At 39.7% G+C, this 20,419-nt stretch overlaps 1 protein-coding gene across 1 annotated transcript in view; it reads left to right on the forward strand.

The window, feature by feature from the left end:
- The window catches only part of ITGBL1 (integrin subunit beta like 1), a 231,755-nt gene that overhangs the window by 115,716 nt on the left and 95,620 nt on the right, over positions 1-20,419 (forward strand). The window contains exon 7 of the mRNA XM_042255042.2: positions 5,303-5,449. Within this exon, the coding sequence (XP_042110976.1) occupies positions 5,303-5,449 (147 nt within the window). The remainder of the gene's footprint in view (positions 1-5,302; positions 5,450-20,419) is intronic.

The following is a 20,419-nucleotide window of genomic DNA, read 5'->3' on the forward strand; positions in this document are numbered from 1 at the left end:
TGGAACTACATATGTCCTGGGTTGATGTTTCTGAGGTTAGATAGCTTAACACAAAAGAGTGCAATGATCACACACACAAAACAGCTTTGGTGTCAGTAACCTCTTCTATAATTTCTTGAGAGCCTTTAAAGCTCAGTGTTTTGTTTTTTAAGTAAGTTTTCTTTTTTTTAAGAAGGTTTCGGCGGTGCTGGGTCTTTGTTGCTGAGCGGGCTGGGCGGGGACTTCTCTCCCTTTGCGATGCGTGGGCTTGTCATCGCGAGGTCTTCTCTTGTGTCCCAGCACGCGCTCTGGGGCGCGCAGACTTCAGCGGTTGTGGCGCATGGCCCCAGGCATTGCAGCCTCTGGACTCTAGGATGCATGGGATTCACTAGCTGCGATTCCCAGGCTCTGGAGCTTAGTTGCTCCAGAGCTTATGGGTCTCCCTGGACCAGGGATCGAACACGTGTCTCTTGCACTGGCAGGTGGATTCTTCACCGCTGAGCCATTAGGGAAGCCCCTAACGCTCAGCGTGGCCGTGATGCCTTTGATGTCCCTTGCTGCCAGCTCCCCACCCTTGTGATGCAGTTCTGGCTGTGATCCTATTTACATGCCAACACTAGACACTGTTGTTTTTCCCTTGTCATGAATGTGTGTGTGTGTCTAAGGAGTGTTCGTAGGCCTTTGAAAGCAGTTCTCTAATGTATTTAATATCTGTGATAAAACAATAACATTCTATATCTTTCCTGTCTATTTTGTTGATTCCCTTGTCTACAGAGTTTAAAAGAATCTTTGTTAGAATCAATGAAATGAACTCCTGAAGGCCAAATATATGTGGATACATACACACCTAGATTTGACACATTAGCACTGAAATGTGATGTTTCAGATCAGGGTGGGAGAATTCACTTCTTCTAGGTCTCTCACTTTAAAGATAAAGTGAGATGGAGCCGGGAAAGGTGAACCATTGACTCAGTTAGGTGGAGGACATGGATCTCCTAAATTCTTCACGTTTGCTTTTTTCTCTATTTGTTTATGAAAGACTCTGATATAGTATGTTATGACAGTCTAAAGGATTTTCATGATAAATAGATCTTATCATTTCTAAACTTATGAATCAAAAACAAGCATTTTCATCATCTTCATTTTATCGCTCTAAAATTGAGAAACTAGTAACCTCAGAAGAGAAATTGCAATTTCAAGTTTTGATTTCCTGTCTTTTCTGAAAAGCTTCAGAACCTGGTATTGATACCTTACATTTCTAAGTGGGTTCCTAAACCCACTGATGAACTACCGTAAAGAATTTTAGTAGAAAAAGGTACAGTTTCATTTAGAAGGGAATCCATAACTTATTTTTGGCAGCATGTGACTTTTAAGTTATTGAATATAATTTTATAATAAAAATATAATTTTTAGAACTGTGAAAGCATAGTTTTGTTTATGTTTTCACTTGTCAGGTTAATCCCTGGTCAACATTTAGATTAGCGATACCACTGTCGATACTATTTTTCCCCATTCTAGACTAGAGTTACATTTAAGCCTTTTCTCTATTACTCTTGCATTTGCTTCTTCTGTGATATTCTTCAGAGTATTGGATTTAAGTATACCTACTTTTCCCCAAACAATGAAACCTTCAAAAACATTCTGTATGCCACTATTTCACCATTTAAACTGGTTGCCGTATACTCACTGACTCTCAGGAATTACTTTCACTGTGAATGTTTTACTCAAGCCATTCATTTTTTTCATAACCCTTCTTTCCCCAGCTTGAACGTATTCGCTGGATGTTGGCTTCTGGTGGCAAAGTGTAGAGGGCATAGACGTGGATGATTTGACGAGGCACAGGGGCCATCCTGAACTAGGCAGTGTTCTCCCACTTTGATCCTTTCTATTTAGAGGACAGACCTTTCAGGCCAGGCCAGTTGCAGCAATGACAATATCCCATCAGTTCTTTCCAGTGTGTACGCAATCGACCGCAGCTGTTTCTGAGAGTGCCTTTTGCTCAGATGAGGCAGGGGCTGGGGTCCAAGACTGAGCCCAAGACACAGAAGCTTAAGGATCATCACACATGTGGTGAAAGTGAGGGCACATTTTATATCTTCTTCCCGTTTTTGTTTGGAGTTGGTGATGCCTAGGATGACGCATAAACTCAGAGTAGTAATCCTTGAGAAGGTCCGTGATGCTGCATGAAATGCACAGGAAATAGAGGTGAAGACCTCATGGACCACGTTTCCCCTAGAACTTGTAGAAGTGCTCAGAAATAGCAGAGGGCCAGAAAAGTGAAGCCGCATAACGTTAGGGGCAAAAGCACAGAGAGTAAGAACTAAGCGAGGTAAATAGAACAAAAAGAGAAGAGAGTGGATATGAGGGCAACAAGGGGAAAGACTTGCATCTGCACATTTTTTAAACATTTGTTAAAGCACCCACAATTAATCTGACTTCTGAAGATAATGACCAGATTTTAATTTCAAGAATCTCTGTTAATAGTATCTGACCATCTTCACAAATTTGTTTTTTGCCTCTGCAGTGTTTTTTTTTTTAATGTTGACATGTGAATGAACCTCAGACAGAAAGTAATGGCTATTCTTTTTTAGAAAATGGTTACTTATTTTTAAATTACTTGTTATTAATTTATTGATTTGTTAATTTATCATTTATTTGAATTCACTGGATCTTATTTGCGATGCATAGGATCTTCACAGTGGCATGCTCTAGGATCTTTAGTTGCACCATGTGGGATCTAGTTCCCGGATCAGGAATCCAACCTGGGTCAGTGCCTGGGGAGCTTGGAGTCTTAGCCACTGGACCACCAGGGAAGTCCCTGTAATGGCTGCTCTTAAGCCAACTATAGCACTTTAGAATATCCTCCCATCAGTCCCCATCTTTGTCCACACAGACTCTGACTTTACTCCACATGCCAAGGGATCAGGACTCTCACTGCCTATGAATTCCAAGCACCTGCAGTAGGAGGTGGCCTTCTCCTGAGTACTTAGGAATTCCCTGGCCTCCTCACCTACTGGATGCTTTGTTCTAACTTGCACAGCTATTTTAAACTTTCAAGAGGAAAGCCTTTCCCCCCCCCTTTCAGTCTAACTGTATTTTTCAGTTTTATTGTTGAAGTATCAGCTCGTCTTGCACAAATGGCAGCATGTTCTGTACTTTGTCCAGCATCCTCCTGACACATTCAAGTGCCCTACAAATGATGCTGCTTGTCTCCTAGAATTTCAAAGTCACCGGCTCTCATAGAACAGCAGAATTGACTGTACTTTAAATGTTAAAGATTTTGTTTTAAAACCTGTTTTTTATCTATGCATTTGCAATACAGCTCTGTTTGCAAATTTTGCTCTAAAAATTATATCAGGACAGGGAAGAAGGGGAGGAACTTTGTAAGCTAGGATAAATGGCTAGAAGCTAGGGTACCCAATAACCTCAGAGCTATAAGTGTTAGTAAGTTAAATTTTTATAATAAAAATTCTTGTGTTTGAAGGTCTAAATGATCATAGTCACATGTCGTATGTATCTATTAGTAATCAAAAAATTTTCCTTTAAAATTATGAGCTCTAAGACAAAGTGTTAGTATCAACAGCAATTTGTTCCATAGATTCTATTACATAGCAGGTGCTCAATAAACTTGTTGAATGGAATTTAGTGTAAATGAGAGATTTGGGTTCCGTAGTCCCTAATAGCTCATCCTACTTTGACTATGATTTTATGATTTATTCCATGAAGAAGCTGGTTTACAATGAAAAGCTTCCTGATAGACAGTGTTATGCTCCGAGCCCGTATCTCCGAACTGACCGAGAGAGCAAGTCCACCACAGTATTGCAAACGCAAGAAGGGAGTTTGTTTATTCCTAGCGCGCTAGGGCCCAAGTCTCATCCCACACAAGGGAATCTGACAAGAGCCACGAACAAAGGAGTATGGCGGCTTATATACAGGCAGTTCTTTGTCTCAGTTACAGGAGTAGTTGGCGTTACATGATTGGCCAGGCAGGATGAGCGCATATCCTGTCTCTTTCTGGTAAACATGACTCAGGTCCTAGAGACCGTCGTTTGGTCCCTAACAGACAGATGCTTCAAACTTGACAGATGGACATCTGCCCACAGACCTCATGAGATACTGATAAAACAGGCCAGTCTTCACTGAAGGCCAGTTTTCATACTCTGTGATATATATTAATATCGACGGACATGAGTTTGAGTAAGCTCTGGGAGTTGGTGATGGACAGGGAAGCCTGGCCTGCTGCAATCTATGGGGTCACAAAAAGTCCGACGCGACTGAGCGACTGAACTGAACTGAATGCAAAATGCAAAATAGCGTGGATTTTTCATCCAGTACCAACATACTTGATTTACTTAAGGAAAGTGTAATTCCACTTCCTTTAAAATCCTTCATGCATTTTTGGAGGAATTATTGAAATCTGCTTTACTTTGCGTTTGTAATAATGAGTTTCAGAACGGTTATGAAGAGTTAGCAAAACTCAGCTAAGTTGTTCATTCCTTCCTGTTCCTACTTGGTTAGATGTGTGGGCTCAAATGAACAAAAATAACAATAGCTCATTTTTATGTAGCATTTTAAGATACAGTATATACTTCTTGATAAATGTGGATAGATAATTCGGTTTAAAATGAAGAACCTAAATGTCAAAGAGGCTGTCATTTGACCAGCTGTATTCAGTAGGGAGCAGGGTCAGGATTTGAACCTACTTATATGATTGATAACCTGGTCTATTTTCTGCTATACCATATCACCACTTATCACAGTTTTTTGCAGGCTGTGTGTCCATGTGTAAAGAAATTAATTTCTTTCCTGACCTCTTTTGTGTGTATGAAATTAGTCTTCAAGGGTTGTGGGTAGTAAAAAGGTCATGAAAATAAAGTCTGGGAGACTCCAAGAGCTGAGACCCTGTTTCAAAAACAAATCGCTTTCCATTTCCTATGGCTCTCCTCCGTGTGAATTAATCGCCAGATCCATGAAACCCTCCATTTGGGCCCCAGCAGGCTAATTCAATCTCATGCACTTGGATTTTGAAAGATTCAAGTTGATAGCCCTCCGAACCTGTTTATCTGATCTGGAGTTGTTGCTTTTCTTTACCCTTCATGATCAATCAATACAGCTCCGGTATTTAAGAACGTTGTTGAAAAATGGACTTTTGCCTTATATGTTTTCTGTGGTGCTGATGGAGATCCTGACTTCTTTGTGACACTCACTGTTTGGAGACTAATTCTGACTTCAGTATATTTTTCTCATATACATGTGTATGTGTATATATATAATACATTTTTACATACACTAATATACATATATACTTACTCTCATTGTGAAGGTCACGGGCAGTGTAACTGTGGAAGATGTGACTGCAAAGTAGGCTGGTATGGGAAGAAGTGTGAACACCCACGTTCCTGCCCGCTGTCAACGGAGGAGAGCATCAGAAAGTGCCAGGGAAGTGCCACTCTGCCATGCTCGGGAAGGGGTAAGTGAAGGTCTCAGGCCTTGCCACCCACCACCTCTCACCCTGTGAGTCGAGTGAATTTAGTTCACACGTATCTTATTTAAAAGGTAGCTGAGATTCCTGAATGAGGAAAAATTTGCCTTTTCAGAATAATGACTCCAGTATCCACGAGTGAAAATACGGAGAACTACAGTCTCTCCCTTTCTTCCTGTCGCACCTACCCACACACACACTCTCTCACGCAGTCTACTTTAGCTCTGAGATTTGTTCAATTTCCATCTAGTTCAATGCTGCATTTAAAGAAGAAAAAAAAAAGTTTGGATATTTGCTCAGAGATTTATCAATAAAACCAACTAATTGTCCACTGACATTTCTGAAACTTAATAACACTCTATTGAATTGTACTGTTGGCTTTTGAGAAAGCACTGTATAAACAGACAGCTTGGAATAAGCTTTCCTCCTCTTGGGTGGCATGTAGCCTCAGGTGTGTTCTTGGTACCAGATCAGTACACACTGGAGGAGAAGGAAGGATTCATCTAAGGGAAAGCTGGTTTCATTGTGTTTTTGATTTCTTAAAATAAGAAATACAATTTCACCTCTCATGTGAAAATGGCAAAGTTAATGTGAAATATGCTTTTGGAGGAACTGGTAATTGAAGTTATTACAAATTGTATTCATGAAAGAGGAAAAGGAGAAAGATTTCCCTTATGTGAATGTTAGATCAGAACCACCACAATATTGTAAAGTAATTAGCCTCCAATTAAATAAATTTTAAAATTAATTTTATGTTGCAGGGCTTTTTTTTTGAAAAAGGAATTTTTGAGATAGAATTCAAGTGTCATAAAATTTATGCTTATAGAGTATACAACTTAGAGGGTTTTTTTTTTTTTTTACTGTATTCATAGAATTATCTGACCTTCACCACTGACTTGTTCCAGAACATTTTCATCACCGCAAAAAGAAACTTGGTATCCCCTCCAATCACTCTCCTGTATTCTGTCCACTCAGCCCCTGGAAACCATTAATCTTCCTGTCTCTGTACTTTTGCCTGATCTGGATGTTGCATTCTAAACATGAAATGTGTTCTTTTGTTTCTGGCTTTTCTCGCTTAGTTTAATGTTTTCAACATTGTAATGTGTCGGTATCTCATTTTATGGCTGCATAATATTCATCTGTATGGATATACCACATTTGTTCATCCCCTCATCTGTCAATCAACATCTGAGTTGTTTATCCTTTTTGGCCATTGTGAATACTGTTCTATGAATATTTATATACAAGTTTTGTGCAGAGAATTTTTTTTTTCATTTCTCTTGGCTATCTGCCCATGAGTGGAATTGCTGTATCATATGGAGTTCTACATTTAGGTTCTTGACGTACTGTAACACTGGCTTTAAAGTGACTACACTGTTTTAGTTTTCCTTCAGAAGTGTATGAAGGTTCCAATTTCTCCACATCCCCACCATTATTTATTATCATATTTCATCTTTTCTCTATTATTACTTTTTTGAGGGGTGGGTCACAAACCCTCCCAAGTCTCCAAGATTATTTGTAACATGCTGTTTTCCTGTACTCTGGTATTTATCCCTAATGATTATAAGAAAGAGGATAAAATATGAGTAGAAGGAATTTTTAATTTCAGAAGCATTTCTGATTTGCCCCATCCTTCACTAATAACCCCAGACAGGAACCACTGTTATACCAGCATTAGTAAAATATTGTGATTCTAGTGCTTCAGCAAGCCTATTATGCTCTTAAAATAACAAAGACTAAAAACCAATTTTTCTTAGACTATTGTTATTTATTTATTGCCAAGAATAGCAAGCTATATAATAGAAAAATAAGAAAAGCATATAAAATATCTTAAACATATAAAATGACTTTAAGTGTGTGTATATGTGTGTGTGTGTGTATATTTATCTGCCAAAGTTTTCCATTTGTCTTGAATTTTTATATGTTAGTGCAAGAGAATTATTTATGGACTTGATATATCAATGTTTAATAAACTCTGATAAACATATTTGTCTCCTACCTTTCTGAAGAATCTTTAGTTAGTTCCTATATGTCAGGACTAGAGTATATTTAAAGTTTATTGTACCAAAAAGGTGTTAATATGTAGAGAATTATATTTTTAATTTTTTTAAAAATTCATTCAAGCCTTTTGATGCTCTTTACCAGTTGTAAGCTTCTCTAGTTTCCTCACAAGGAAACAGAGATATTGATGAGTGAAGTGGTTTTCCAAAAAACTATAACAAAATGTAAGAATTTTGAGAATGAAGACCAAGGATTTATGACAGGCAGGCCAGGGCTCGGACCAGTGGTCAGAGACTTCGTTTTTTATAGGGCTACATTTACAAACTCATGGGCACTGGAGGTTTTAAAGCAAATGGCCAAGATGAAAACTTCCAAAGGATTAGTTCTGCAGTTTATGAATGACAACTGCAGCTGTGGTTACATGAGTGAAGAAAGCAATTACAAGGCCCATCGGTTCTCCAGCCGGAGAGCCTCAGCAGCTCGCCAGCTGGGGCCAAGGGAAAAAAAAAAAAAAAGCAATTCTCCTGGTAGAATTAAATTAGATTACTTGCTTGTGCCGGTGATGACTATGTGTGATCATTATGTCTTAAATTCTTGGTTAATCCTGTGATTCCTTGATTTCTGTTCCTTCATTTAGTTAGATGATTCTCCTGGAGCCAGTGTGGATATCCAGTGGTTCATCCTAATTTCTGCTTCTGGGGCTGGGGGGTGGATGCACCTTTCTCTATTTTCCTATCAGTGTTCCGCTCCAAATGCAAACCAGTCGGACATGACTGAGCACACAGACACAGGTGATGTCCACACATCAGTTTTCAACTCTTCTTGGTTAAAAACACACTTTTATTGTTATTGAGGTTCTTCTGGGTATGTGCCTGGCTTTGGCCAGAAAATATGAGCACAAGGGATGTTATCACTTCTGAGCGGAGGATGCAGAGGCCGTGAGAGACTGTCATGCTGCCGTGCTCCCTGGCATGGAGATTTGCAGTGTTTGAGATGGTCGCTGGTTATTAGTCTGGATCTCTAAATAAGGAGATGTCTGCTGACCCACCAAAGGTCTGTAACACAAGTGAGAAATAAACCTCCGTTGTTTCAAGTGGCTGAGACATCGGTGTTCTTTGCTACGGCCGCAGAACTCCTGATCATACTCTCTTCTGCATGCAGAATTACGGAACACAGCCAAAGCAACACAACCCAGCTAGCAGTGCAACAAAAACGGCACTTAAAGCCGAAGAGATAAGTATAAAAAAATTGAGGTTTATTTTGAATATATTGTATCAGTATGAGTATCTAAATCAGCATAAATAGGGACTTCGCTGGCAGTCCAGCGGTTAGAAATCCATGCTTCCTCTGCAAGGGACATGGGTTCAGTCTCTGTTTGGGGAACTAAGACCCCATATGCTCCATGGTATGGCAAAATCAAACGTAAATATATGTATACTTTATAAGTGATACATTTATATTATTCTGTTAATATCTATAGCATTTATGGGCACAATAAAATGCTAAGAGCATTGAATGCATTACCTTTTTTAATATTCCCAAACACAATGAGGTAGGAAGAAATATAATTCTTCTACTTCTCATAAAAGAAGAAACTGGAACAATCTGTCATCTTACCTGGTAGGTGCAGGAGGTACAAGTTTTCATAGAAATTTAAATCTAAGCCCTTCAATGCAAGAGCTGTCATGTAAGATAATTTACTAACATTCTAACTTGTTACTGTGTTCTTATAACAATTTTCTGAACAACTTGCAGTGAATGTATATTTTCTTGTTATAAGTATTCTTCTGTAAAATTATTGATATGGCTGCATAGCATTCCATAATATGGTTGTATCCATAGCAAAATAATTTAATCAACCCTCTTTTATTAGAAATCTAAATTGTCTCTTATTTTATTCAAGTGACAAATATCATACTTTATACTCTTATAGCAGAGTATTTGCATAAATCCTAAGTATTATTCTTAGCTGTGGATTTGTTGTTGTTGTTGTTGTTCAGTGGCTCAGTTATGTCTCGCTCTTTGCAACCCCATGGACAGCAGCAGGCCAGGCTCCTGTGTCCCTTACTGTCTCCCAGAGCTTGCTCAAACTCATATCCTTTGAGTCCATGATGCTGTCTAACCATCTCATCCTCTGCTGCCCCCTTCTCCTTTTGCCTTCGATCTTTCCCAGATCCAGGGTCTTTTCCAGTAAGTCAGCTCTTCACATTATGTGGCCAAACTATTGGAGTTTCAGCTTCAGCATCATTCTTTTCAATGTATATTCAGAGTTGATTTCCTTTAGAATTAACTGGTTAGATCTTGCTGTCCAAGGGACTCTCGAGAGTCTTCTCCAGCATCACAGTTGAAAAACATCAGTTCTTTGGCTCTCAGCCTTCTTTAGGTCCAACTCTCACATCCAAAAACCATAGCTTTGACTATATGGACCTATGCCAGCAAAGTGATTTCTCTTCTTTTTAATACGCCGTCTAGGTTTGTCACAGCTTTCCTTCCAAGCAGCAGGGATCTTTTAACTTCATGGCTGCAGGCACTGTCCGCAGTGGTTTTGGAGCCCAGGAAAATAAAATAGATCACTGATTCTGCTTTTTTCCCTTCTATTTGACAGGAAGTGATGGGACTATCTGTGCAGTTCAAATGTTGAGTTTCAAGCCAGCTTTTCACTCTCCTCTTTCACCTTCTTCAAGGGACTCTTTAGTTCCTCTTCACTTTTTGCCATTAGAGTGGTATCATCTGCATGTCTGAGGTTGTTGATTATTTCTCTCAGCAGTCTTGATTCCAGCTTGTGATTCATCTAGCTCAGCTTTTCTCGTGGTGTTCTTTGTATATAAGTTAAATAAGCAGGGTGACAATTTTACAGTCTTGTTTTACTCCTTTCCTGATTTGGAACCAGTCTATTGTTCCATGTCTGGTTCTACCTGTTGCTTCTTGATCCACATCCACAGTTTTCTCAGGAGACAGGTAACGTGGTCTGGTATTCCCATATCTTTAAGAATTTTCCATGGTTTGTTGTGATCAACACAGTCAAAGGCTTTAGCATAGTGAAGTAGTAGATGTTTTTCTAGAATTTTCTTGCTTTCTCCATGTTCCAAGAAGTGCTGGCAATTTGATTTCTGATTCTGCTGCCTTTTTAAAAGCTGGCTTGTACATCTGGAAGTTCTTGGTTCACAGTACTACTGAAGCTTAGCTTGAAGGATTTTGAGCATAACCTTGCTAGCATGTGAAATGAGTGCAATTGTATGGTAGCTTGAACATTCCTTGGTATTGCCCTTATTTGAGATTGGAATGAATACTGACCTTTTCCAGTCCTGTGACTACTGCTGAGTTTTCCAAATTTGCTGAAATATGGAGTGCAACACTTTAACAGCATCATCTTTTAGGATTTAAAATAACTTAGCTGGAGTTCAGTCACCTGCACTAGCTTTGTTCATAGTAAGGCTTCCTCAGGCCCCCTTGACTTCACACTCCAGGATGTCTGACTTTAAGTGAGTAGCCATACCATTGTGATTCCAGGTCATTAAGACCTTTTTTGTATAGTTCTTCTGTGTATTCTTGCCACCTCTTCTTAATCTCTTCTGCTTGCTTCCCTTGTGGTTCACCTGGTAAAGAATCCACCTGTAATGTAGGAGACCTGGGTTTGATCCCTGGGTTGGGAAGATCCCCTGGAGAAGGGAACAGCTACCCACTCCAGTGTTCTGGCTTGGAGAATTCCACAGACTATACAGTCCGTGGGGTTGCAAAGAGTTGGACATGACTGAGCAACTTTCATTTTCACTTTTTTCTGTTAGGTTCTTATCATTTCTGACCTTATCATGCCCATTCTTGCATGAAATATACCCTTAAAACATCCAATTTTCTTGAAGAGATCTCCAGTCTTTCCCATTCTATTGTTTTCCTCTATTTCTTTGCACTATTCTTTTAAGATGGCCTTCTTATCTCTCCTTCCTGTTCTCTGGAACTCACTTGGGTGTATCTTTCCCTTTTTGCCTAGCCTTTTGCCCCCCTTCTTCCTCATCTTTTTGTAAGGCCTCCTCAGATGACCACTTTGCCTTCTTGCATTTCTTTTTCTTGGGGGTGGTTTTGGTCACTGACTCCTGTACAGTGTTATAGATCTCTGTCCATAGTTCTTCTGGCACTCTGTCAGATCTGATCTCTTGAATCTATTCATCACTTCCACTTTTTAATCATAAGGTATTTGATTTAGGTCATGCCTGAATGGTCTAGTGATTTTTCCTACTTTTTTCAATTTAAGCCTGAATTTTGCAATAAGGAGCTCATGATTGGAGCCACAGTCAACTCTAGGTCTTGTTTTTGCTGAATGTATGGAACTTCTCCATCTTCAACTGCAAAGAATACAATCAGTCTGATTTTCATATCGCCCATCTGCTGATGTCCATGTGTAGAGTCTCTCCTGAGTTGTTGGAAAAAGATGTTTGTCATGACCACCCTGTTCTCTTGACAGAACTATGTCAGCCTTTGCCCTGCTTCATTTTGTACTCTAAGGCCCAAACTCTTCTCTTATTCTGAGTATCTCTTGACTTCCTACTTTTGCATTCCAATCCCCTATGATGCAAAGTACATCTTTTGAAACAAACCAAGATCATTCCGTCATTTTTGAAATTGCACTCAGGTACTGCATTTCAGATTGTTGGCTATAAGAACTACTCCATTTCTTCTAAGGGATTCTTGCCCACAGTAGTAAATATTATGGTCATCTGAATCAAATTTGCCCATTCCTGTCCATTTTAGCTCACTGATTCCTAAGATGTCCATCTTCAATCTTGCCATCTCCTGCTTGATCACATCCGATTTACTTTGATTAATGGACCTAACATTCCAGATTCTTAGGCAATATCATTCTTTATAGATTAGAACTTTACTTTCACCACCAAGCATATACACACCTGAGTGTTGCTTCTGCTTTGGCCCAGCCTCTTCATTCTTTCTGGAGCTAGTATTGCCTTCTGCTCTTCCAGAGTAGCATATTGGACACCTTCTGACCTGGAGGGCTTAACTTCTGGTGTCATATCTTTTGCCTTTTCATACTGTTCATGGGATTCTTGAGGCAGGAATACTGGAGTGGGTTCCATTTCATCCTCCAGTGGAACATAGAACTCGTCACTATGACCAGTCCATCTTGGGTGACCCTGCATGGCGTGGCTTATAGATTCCTTGAGTTACACAGGCCGCTTTGTCATGACAAGGCTGTGATCCATGAAGTAGTGGATGTGGATTGAAAACATTTAAATGAATAAAAGTATAACTTCTTAATAAACGTTCCCAAACAATTTATATTCTCTAGAATAATTGTATCAGGGGTGGATGAGGGTTTCCCTCCGCCTCCCAGTAGTGACAATTTAAATAATTAGTTAGCGTTCCTTGGGGTATTTTCTGTTTGTGTTGAAACTTTTACCATTTATCAAACTCCTCTTATTGACTTCTATCATCATCAAAACAAACAATTTATCTGCAGGCTTAGTATTCAGAAGCTTGTGTTTGCAGCGTTTGCCTTCTTTGGTTGCCTTTCGTCGTTGTGTCTAAGTCATCGTCTCGTTTGGCGCCGCAGTCCCACATGCTTTTGTTGTCTGTCCTCTGTGCCCTTGGGGTTTCTTTCATCAGACTTGTTCTAAGAGAAATTGCATGTGTTTTGGGCCTTCAACACACATACCCATACACCCCCACAAGGGGAGCTGTGAGGTGGGAGGAGAATGACAAATGGAAGCTAAATATTGAACGTCGTAGCTTCTAGAAAATAGGAACCGTGTCCTCATTTGTATCAATTAGTATGCCTTAATTAATGAATCAAGCAAGTTGCTTCAGTTTCCTCACCTAGGAACATAATTTGAAAGGATAGCATGCCAAATTTGCACCATCTGGAGATTTTTCAATTTAAGCTATCATTTATCTCTTCTTTTTATTGGCAAAGCATACCTTTTCTCTCTTTGATCAACCGGAGACGCTTTTTGTGATGCATGCATTTTTTTTTTAACCTGTGTTTTTTCACTCTACATAATTATTTTATAACTGTCATTTTTCTTATTTATATATAGAGCGATACAATTGTTATTTGAAATAGAAAAAAATTTTTGTTTTAAGTCCTCTAAAAAATTATTGTCAATTTTTTGTAGGTAGGAGGGTCTTTTAATTTTTTAATAAAATTTTTATCAGCTTTATTGAGATATTGATATAAGAAACAAAAAATTGCACATATTTAATGTATATAATTTGATTAATTTGGATGGGTGCATATACCTGTGACACCATCAGCACAGTCAGGGTGATAAACATATCCATTAAATATCTGTGTATCCTTTTCCTGTGTGTGTGTGTGTACGTAGTAACGCTTAGCACAAGCAAACATTGACTATCTAACACAGTCAAACTAACAGAAGCAGAAAATAGATGGTGGTCACCAGTGGAGTGGGGAGGAGGAAATGGGGGAGTTTTTTTTCAGTGGCTATAAGTTTTATTTATATAAGGTAAATAAGGTCTGGAGATCTCCTATACAATGTAGAGTGGATAGCTAACAGTTTTAACTTTTTTGTGTGGTTTTGTGAACTGAAAAAAATTGTTAAGAGGATAGCTCTCCAAACATTTTAAGTACTGCACCACCTAGTGTGATTTTGATTGTATTTTTAAAATTCCCAGAGGCTTAATTAGATATCTTATTGTAAGTGAAGTGGGAAATGTATAGACGAGAGAACCCAGTATTTCCTTTGAGTAGTACTTTGAGTACACTTTGTCGACAAAGGTCTGTAGAGTCAAAGCTATGGTTTTTCCAGTAGTTATGTATGGATGTGAGAGTTGGATTATAAAGAAGGCTGAGGGCCGAAAAACCAATGCTTCCAAGTTGTGGTGCTGGAGAAGACTCTTGTGAGTCCCTTGGATAACAAGGAATGTTATCCAATCAATCCTAAAGGAAATCAACTCTGAATATTCACTGGAAGGACTGATGCTAAAGCTGAAACTCCGATACTTTGGTCACCTGATGCAAAGAGCCAACTTACTGGAAAAGGCCCTGATTCTAGGAAAGATTGAAGGCAAAAGGAAAAGGGGGCAGCAGGAATGAGACGGTTAGAGAGGAACATGATGGCAGAGGAGTAGGTGGACGTGGAGGACATCTCTCTCTACAAGTACGTCAGGGATACGCCTTCAGACACAGAAGTGCTCTCAGAACGCCAGCTGAGAGTGTGCAGGAGTACCTGACCACTGGAAAAGAGTATATGCTGCTGCTGCTGCTCAGTCACTTCAGTCGTGTCCGACTCTGTGCAGCCCCATAGACGGCAGCCCACCAGGCTATATGGAGCCATGCAAAACTCGGTAGGACGAAGGAACTAGGGGGGAAACAGGAGTGTTAGTAGGACTGGACCTGCCCTCAGCAGGTGGGGCACTGAAGCCGGGGTCCGATCCCCACCTCAGGGCGATTGTTTGGGTCAGAGGAGATGGTTAGATAGCATCACCAATGCAATGGGTGTGAATTTGAGCAAACTCTGGACGTTAGTGGAGGACAGGGAATCCTGGTGTGCTGCAGTCCATGGGGCTGAAAAGAGCTAGACATGACTTAGGGACTTAACAACAGCAACAACTTTGAGAAGGAGAGTGGGATTCAGATTTACTCTTTACCAATATTCAGTTTGATCGATCCCCTGCGTCTGTCAGAGCTTGAGAACTCTGGAACAGTCATACACTGAATTATGACCTTTCAGACATAGTTGCTGAGCACCCCAGCCAAAGAAGATGCAGAAATGATCCTGTAAAATAAGCTTCTTTACTCTTCCTTTTCCAGAAGGAATCATCCTACTTTCAGTGATGCACCAAATGGGGATAATATCAGTGAATTGGGAAATCATGCCAGAAGCAGAAGTCTATATTTTATCGTATTATAGACATTAAATGATGAGACATCAGTCTTTGGATCCCCAGGGTGTCTCCCATGGATCTCTGAGCACACCTTAAATTTTCAGTGTCTCCTTTACGGCTTTTATGTGTGCTCTAAAATCATGGAATGACCCAGAGTAGAAAAATAGTATCTAAGAAGAGAAAAAGCCTCTTTGTTATTTGCTTCCTTTGTACTCAGAAAATACTTATTAGGATGTCTGAAACTGTGTATGTGTTCCACATTCCACAAAGCCTCAACAATGTGAATGCTCTCTATTATGCCTTAGTTAGGGCTTCCAGGCTGGCACAGTGGTAAAGAATCCACCTGCCGATGTAGGAGACGCAAGAGACACGGGTACAGTCCCTGGATCGGGAAGATCCTCTGGACAAGGAAATGGCAACCCACCCCAGTATTCTTGCCTGGGAAATCCCATGGACAGAGAAGCCTGGTGGGCTGCGGTCCAGGGGAGTCACAAAGAGTTGGATCTGACTGTATTCGCATGCACACACACACAACTTATTTAAAAAATAGTATGGAGAGAAAAAGACTTGGATCGTGGGAAAACTAAATATAGTGCCTCCACCGTTCTTTGCGGTTTCATAATGTGTTGGGACGTTTTCTACCTTCATGAGGGACCAAAGTTGCAGGTGCCTTGTGCAGCTGCAGACTGGTGTTTTTCTGGACAGTCCATATTAAATCTGATATCAATCTCTCGATCCTATGAAGAAGCAGCGTTTACTAAACTACAGGCGTAATTTGTGTACATTGAAGGAAATTGCTAAATATAATGGAAGCAAGCCAAGAAAAGAAGATCTCATGTAAGGTGACTCAGTAGGAATTCTCCTTTCCAGCAGGCAAATAATTATCGCTTTTCCTCTTCTTTATTTCATCATGCCTTTCCTCTTGCTATTTTAATATTCAGCAGAGCAGAAAGGAAAAGAAATTCAAAAGCTGGATTTAATAATTTTGTCTAATCTTTTAAAAAAGATGGTACAAAGTAATTCAGTGGAAAATAATAAATGTAGTATTTTTTTTTGATAACCTGAGGATTTTCTGATCCATAGTCCAGAAAACCGTATCACTCCCCAGACAGAGTGAATATTTTGTGTGTGTGTTCCAGTCAGCGATCTTGCTTAAATGGTTTGTCTCTGGCAACAGAACATTTTGTGTCAAAGATAGAAATCACTCCAAATAAATGGACAATTTTTATTACATTTTGCATAACTTTTATGCAGTAAATTGAAAACTGGCAAAATTTTCTGGCTAAGAAAAGTTCCCAGTAAAGACTGCAACAAATATTGTCAAAATCTATTTGAAATGAAAATAGAATATTGGGCATGAATTCAATCCCGTTTCTTTAAGTGACCTTAAAATGAAATGTGTGACAGCTATGACAATTTTGTTACTATAATTATTTATTTCTATTAAAACATTAAGCCCACTGTGTAGGATGTAGTGTGGGGGCTCTAGTGGTTATTTACCTGCTTTTATTCAATATAAACAAGCAAACCAGATACATTTAATGGGGAACAGTCTCTTCGGATGATCCGCAGTAATCTTCACAGAACTACACATTCTGTTCACTTTCTTTTTAATAGAAAAATCGATGAGTCAGAGTAGTCTAGATTTTAGGGTCATGTAGATGATCAAAACTCTCTAATTCCTTTCTTGGATACATTAAAGCCTAAGATGTCTTTAAAGTCTAAGATGTCATTAAAAATTACATGGCTTGTCATTATGTTAAATTTCCATGATAGATATATATGCAAATATTATATTGTTCAGTCGCTCAGTTGCGTGACTCTTTGCAGCCCCGTGGACTGCAGCACACCAGGTTTCCCTGTTCTTCACCACCTCCTGGGGCTTTCAAACTCATGTCCGTTGAGTCACTGATGCTATCCAACCATCTCGTCCTCTTCTCCTCCTGCCTTCAATCTTTCCCAGCATCAGGGTGTTTTCCAATATGTTGTCTCTTCACGTGCAAATATTATATTCAAAAGAAAGTAGTATGTTCAATGTATAATCATACTAGAACATATTGACATCTTATGCATCATATTTTCATTCACGATGTTGCTTATCAAATTTAATAAATCTAATATTTACTGATCATTTTACCAGGTATAGGGCTTCCCCCCAGCCCCGCCCCCGATGGCTCAGGGGTAAAGAATCACCTGCAGTGAAGGAGATGCAGGTTTGATCCTCAGGTAGAGATGATCCCCTGAAGGAGGAAATGGCAACCCGCTCCAGTATTCTTGCCTGGAGAATCCCATAGTCAGAGCAGCTGGTGGGTTATAGTCCATGAGGTCGCAAAGAGTCGGACATGACTGAGCACACACACACTTAAATGTTGCCACAGAAATGCCAGCTTAACCTTGCTCAGTGCCTACTGCAATGCATCCTTGCTAAAATACTAAGTTTAATGTAACTAAAGTGACCAAGATATAACCTTCTTATACCTGAGGCAAGTATGTTAGCATCCTTTCGTGTGGTTTTCTTCCTCTTTCCTTTGCCTCCAATCATGTTTACTTATCTAATGGAATAGGAGAAGACACAATTCTACAGTGACTGTTTTATTAAGAGTCATTCATATTAGCAAAGCAGTGAAATAACAACAGTTTAGTGGTTGGATTGGTATTCTGAGGGCCCCATTATCTATACTGGGTATATGTACATATACCTGCCTGTCTTAAATGGCAAAAGGACACAGTAATTGCAGTGAGGCAAGGAAGTGGGGCTATGTGTTTGGGCTGAAAGACTCTAGACTGAATCTGGGTTCTCACTGGGGCTACCTTACTGGTGGCTTTGAACTTCGCTGCTTCAGGCTGCTTTTCCTCTCCTCACCTCTGCAGCAAGTGCACTTGAGTCTGTATTCTGACTCATTTGGATCCTCAGATTCTACTTGCTCTCATGGGTCCCATGGGTTTCACTTATGACTCACCTTCCTCACAGACTTTCTCTGGTTTTGCATCACTAACCTGACAGCTGAGTACTCTTCAGAAGAATCAGGTGAGTCGCTGTGCTGTTTTCTAGACTCTGCTTTCTCCCAAGTGACTGCTTTGGTACAGACTCTTACAGTCTTCAGTTAAGACATCCTCTCATTTGGACTGTAACAGTTAAGATGGATGAGATTTTGGTTCTTCATAAATATTTATTTCTCATGTGATGCCTTTAATTTGGATAAAGGAAGAAAGACAAGATTCTTTGGCTTCCTATTTAAGTTTCTAAGTCTTGGCCTCTTTGCTGCTCAAAATATCCATGCCAGGTGGATGTTGTAAATAGTACCAAATGGTCTGGCATAGCACTGTCATGAGCTGTTTAAAGTCTGAACGGTCCCAGGAATGAAACTGCATATATTTGCGGTCATATGTAACGTTCTTTACAAGGACATGAAATCATTTTCCAGCATTTCTTTTTCTGGAGTTTTTCCTGTGGCCCTATATTGCACAATAGTTCACTGAAGGAGCTTAAAAGAAATGCAAAAAAAAAAGAAAATTGTCAGACAATAATAGAGTCTACAGTGACTAGAAAGTTCTCTTACACAGCTTCACTTGATGAATTTTCTAGAAGTCTGCATATCATGATATATTGAGCTATAGCCACAATATGCCAGCAAATTTGGAAAAAGCATTGGCCACAGGACTGGAAAAGGTCAGTTTTCATTCCAATCCCAAAGTATGGCAATGCCAAAGAATGTTCAAACTACTACACAATTGCACTTATCTCACGTACTAGCAAAGTAATGTTGAAAATTCCCAAGCTAGGCTTCAACAGTACATGAATCAAGAACTTCCAGATGTTAACTCTGGATTTAGAAAAGGCAGAGGAACCAGAGATCAAATTGCCAACATCCGTTTTAGCATAGAAAAAGCAAGAGAATTCCAGAAAAACATCTACTTCTGCTTCATTGACTACACCAAAGCCTTTAACTGTGTAGATCAAAACAAGCTATGGAAAATTCTTAGAAAGATGGGAATACCAGAAGACTACCCTACCTGTCTCCTGAGAAATCTGTATGCAGATCAAGAAGCAACAGTTAAAACCGGACATAGAACAAGGGACTGGTTCCAAATTTAGAAAGGTGTACGTCAAGGCTGTACATTGTCACCTTGCTTATTTAACTTATATACAGAGTACTTCATGTGAAATGCTGGACCGGATGAAGCACAAGCTGGAATCAAGATTGTCTGGAGAAATATCAATAATCTCAGATAGGCAGATGACAGTACCCTTATGGCAGAAATCGAAGAGGAACTAAAGAACCTCTTGATGAAAGTGAAAGAGGAAAATGAAAAAGCTGGTAAAACTCAACTTTCAAAAAACTAAGATCATGGCATCCAGTTCCATCACTTCATGGCAAATAGTTGGGGAAACAATGGAAACAGTGAGAGACTTTATTTTCTTAGGGTCCAAGATCATTGCAGATGCTGACTGCAGCCCTGAAATTAAAAGACACTTGCTCCTTGAAAGAAAAGCTATGACAAACCTAAACAACACATTAAAAAGCAGGGACATTACTTTACCGACAAAAGTCAGTATAGTCAAAGCTATGGTTTTTCCAGTAGTCATGTGTGAATGTGAGAGTGGGACTATAAAGAAAGCTTAGCCTTAAGGAATTAATGCTTTTGAACTGTGGTGTTGGAGAAGACTCTTGAGAGTCCCTTGGACTTCAAAGACTGCAATCAATCCTAAAGGAAATTGACCCTGAATATTCTTTAGAAGGACTAATGCTGAAGCTGAAACTCCAATGCTTTGGCCACCTGATGCAAAGAGCTGACTCATTTGAAAAGACCCTGATGCTGGGAAAGATTGAAGGCAGGAGGAGAAGGGGGTGACAGAGGATGAGATGGTTGGATGACGTCACTGATCCGATGGACATGAGTTTGAGTAAACTCTGGGAGTTGGTAATGAACGGGGAAGTCTGGCGTGCTGCAGTCCATGGGGTCACAAAGAGTCAGACATGACTGAGCAACTGGATGGAAGTGATAGTCCCAATGGGCTGTCCCAGATAGTACAGACTGTACAGGTACAATCTGGCTGTCCCAGATGGTGGCTCGGATGGTAAAGGATCTGCCTGCGTT

The sequence above is a fragment of the Ovis aries genome, chromosome 10 (genome assembly GCF_016772045.2).
Source record: "Ovis aries strain OAR_USU_Benz2616 breed Rambouillet chromosome 10, ARS-UI_Ramb_v3.0, whole genome shotgun sequence".
NCBI classification, from domain to species: domain Eukaryota; kingdom Metazoa; phylum Chordata; class Mammalia; order Artiodactyla; family Bovidae; genus Ovis; species Ovis aries.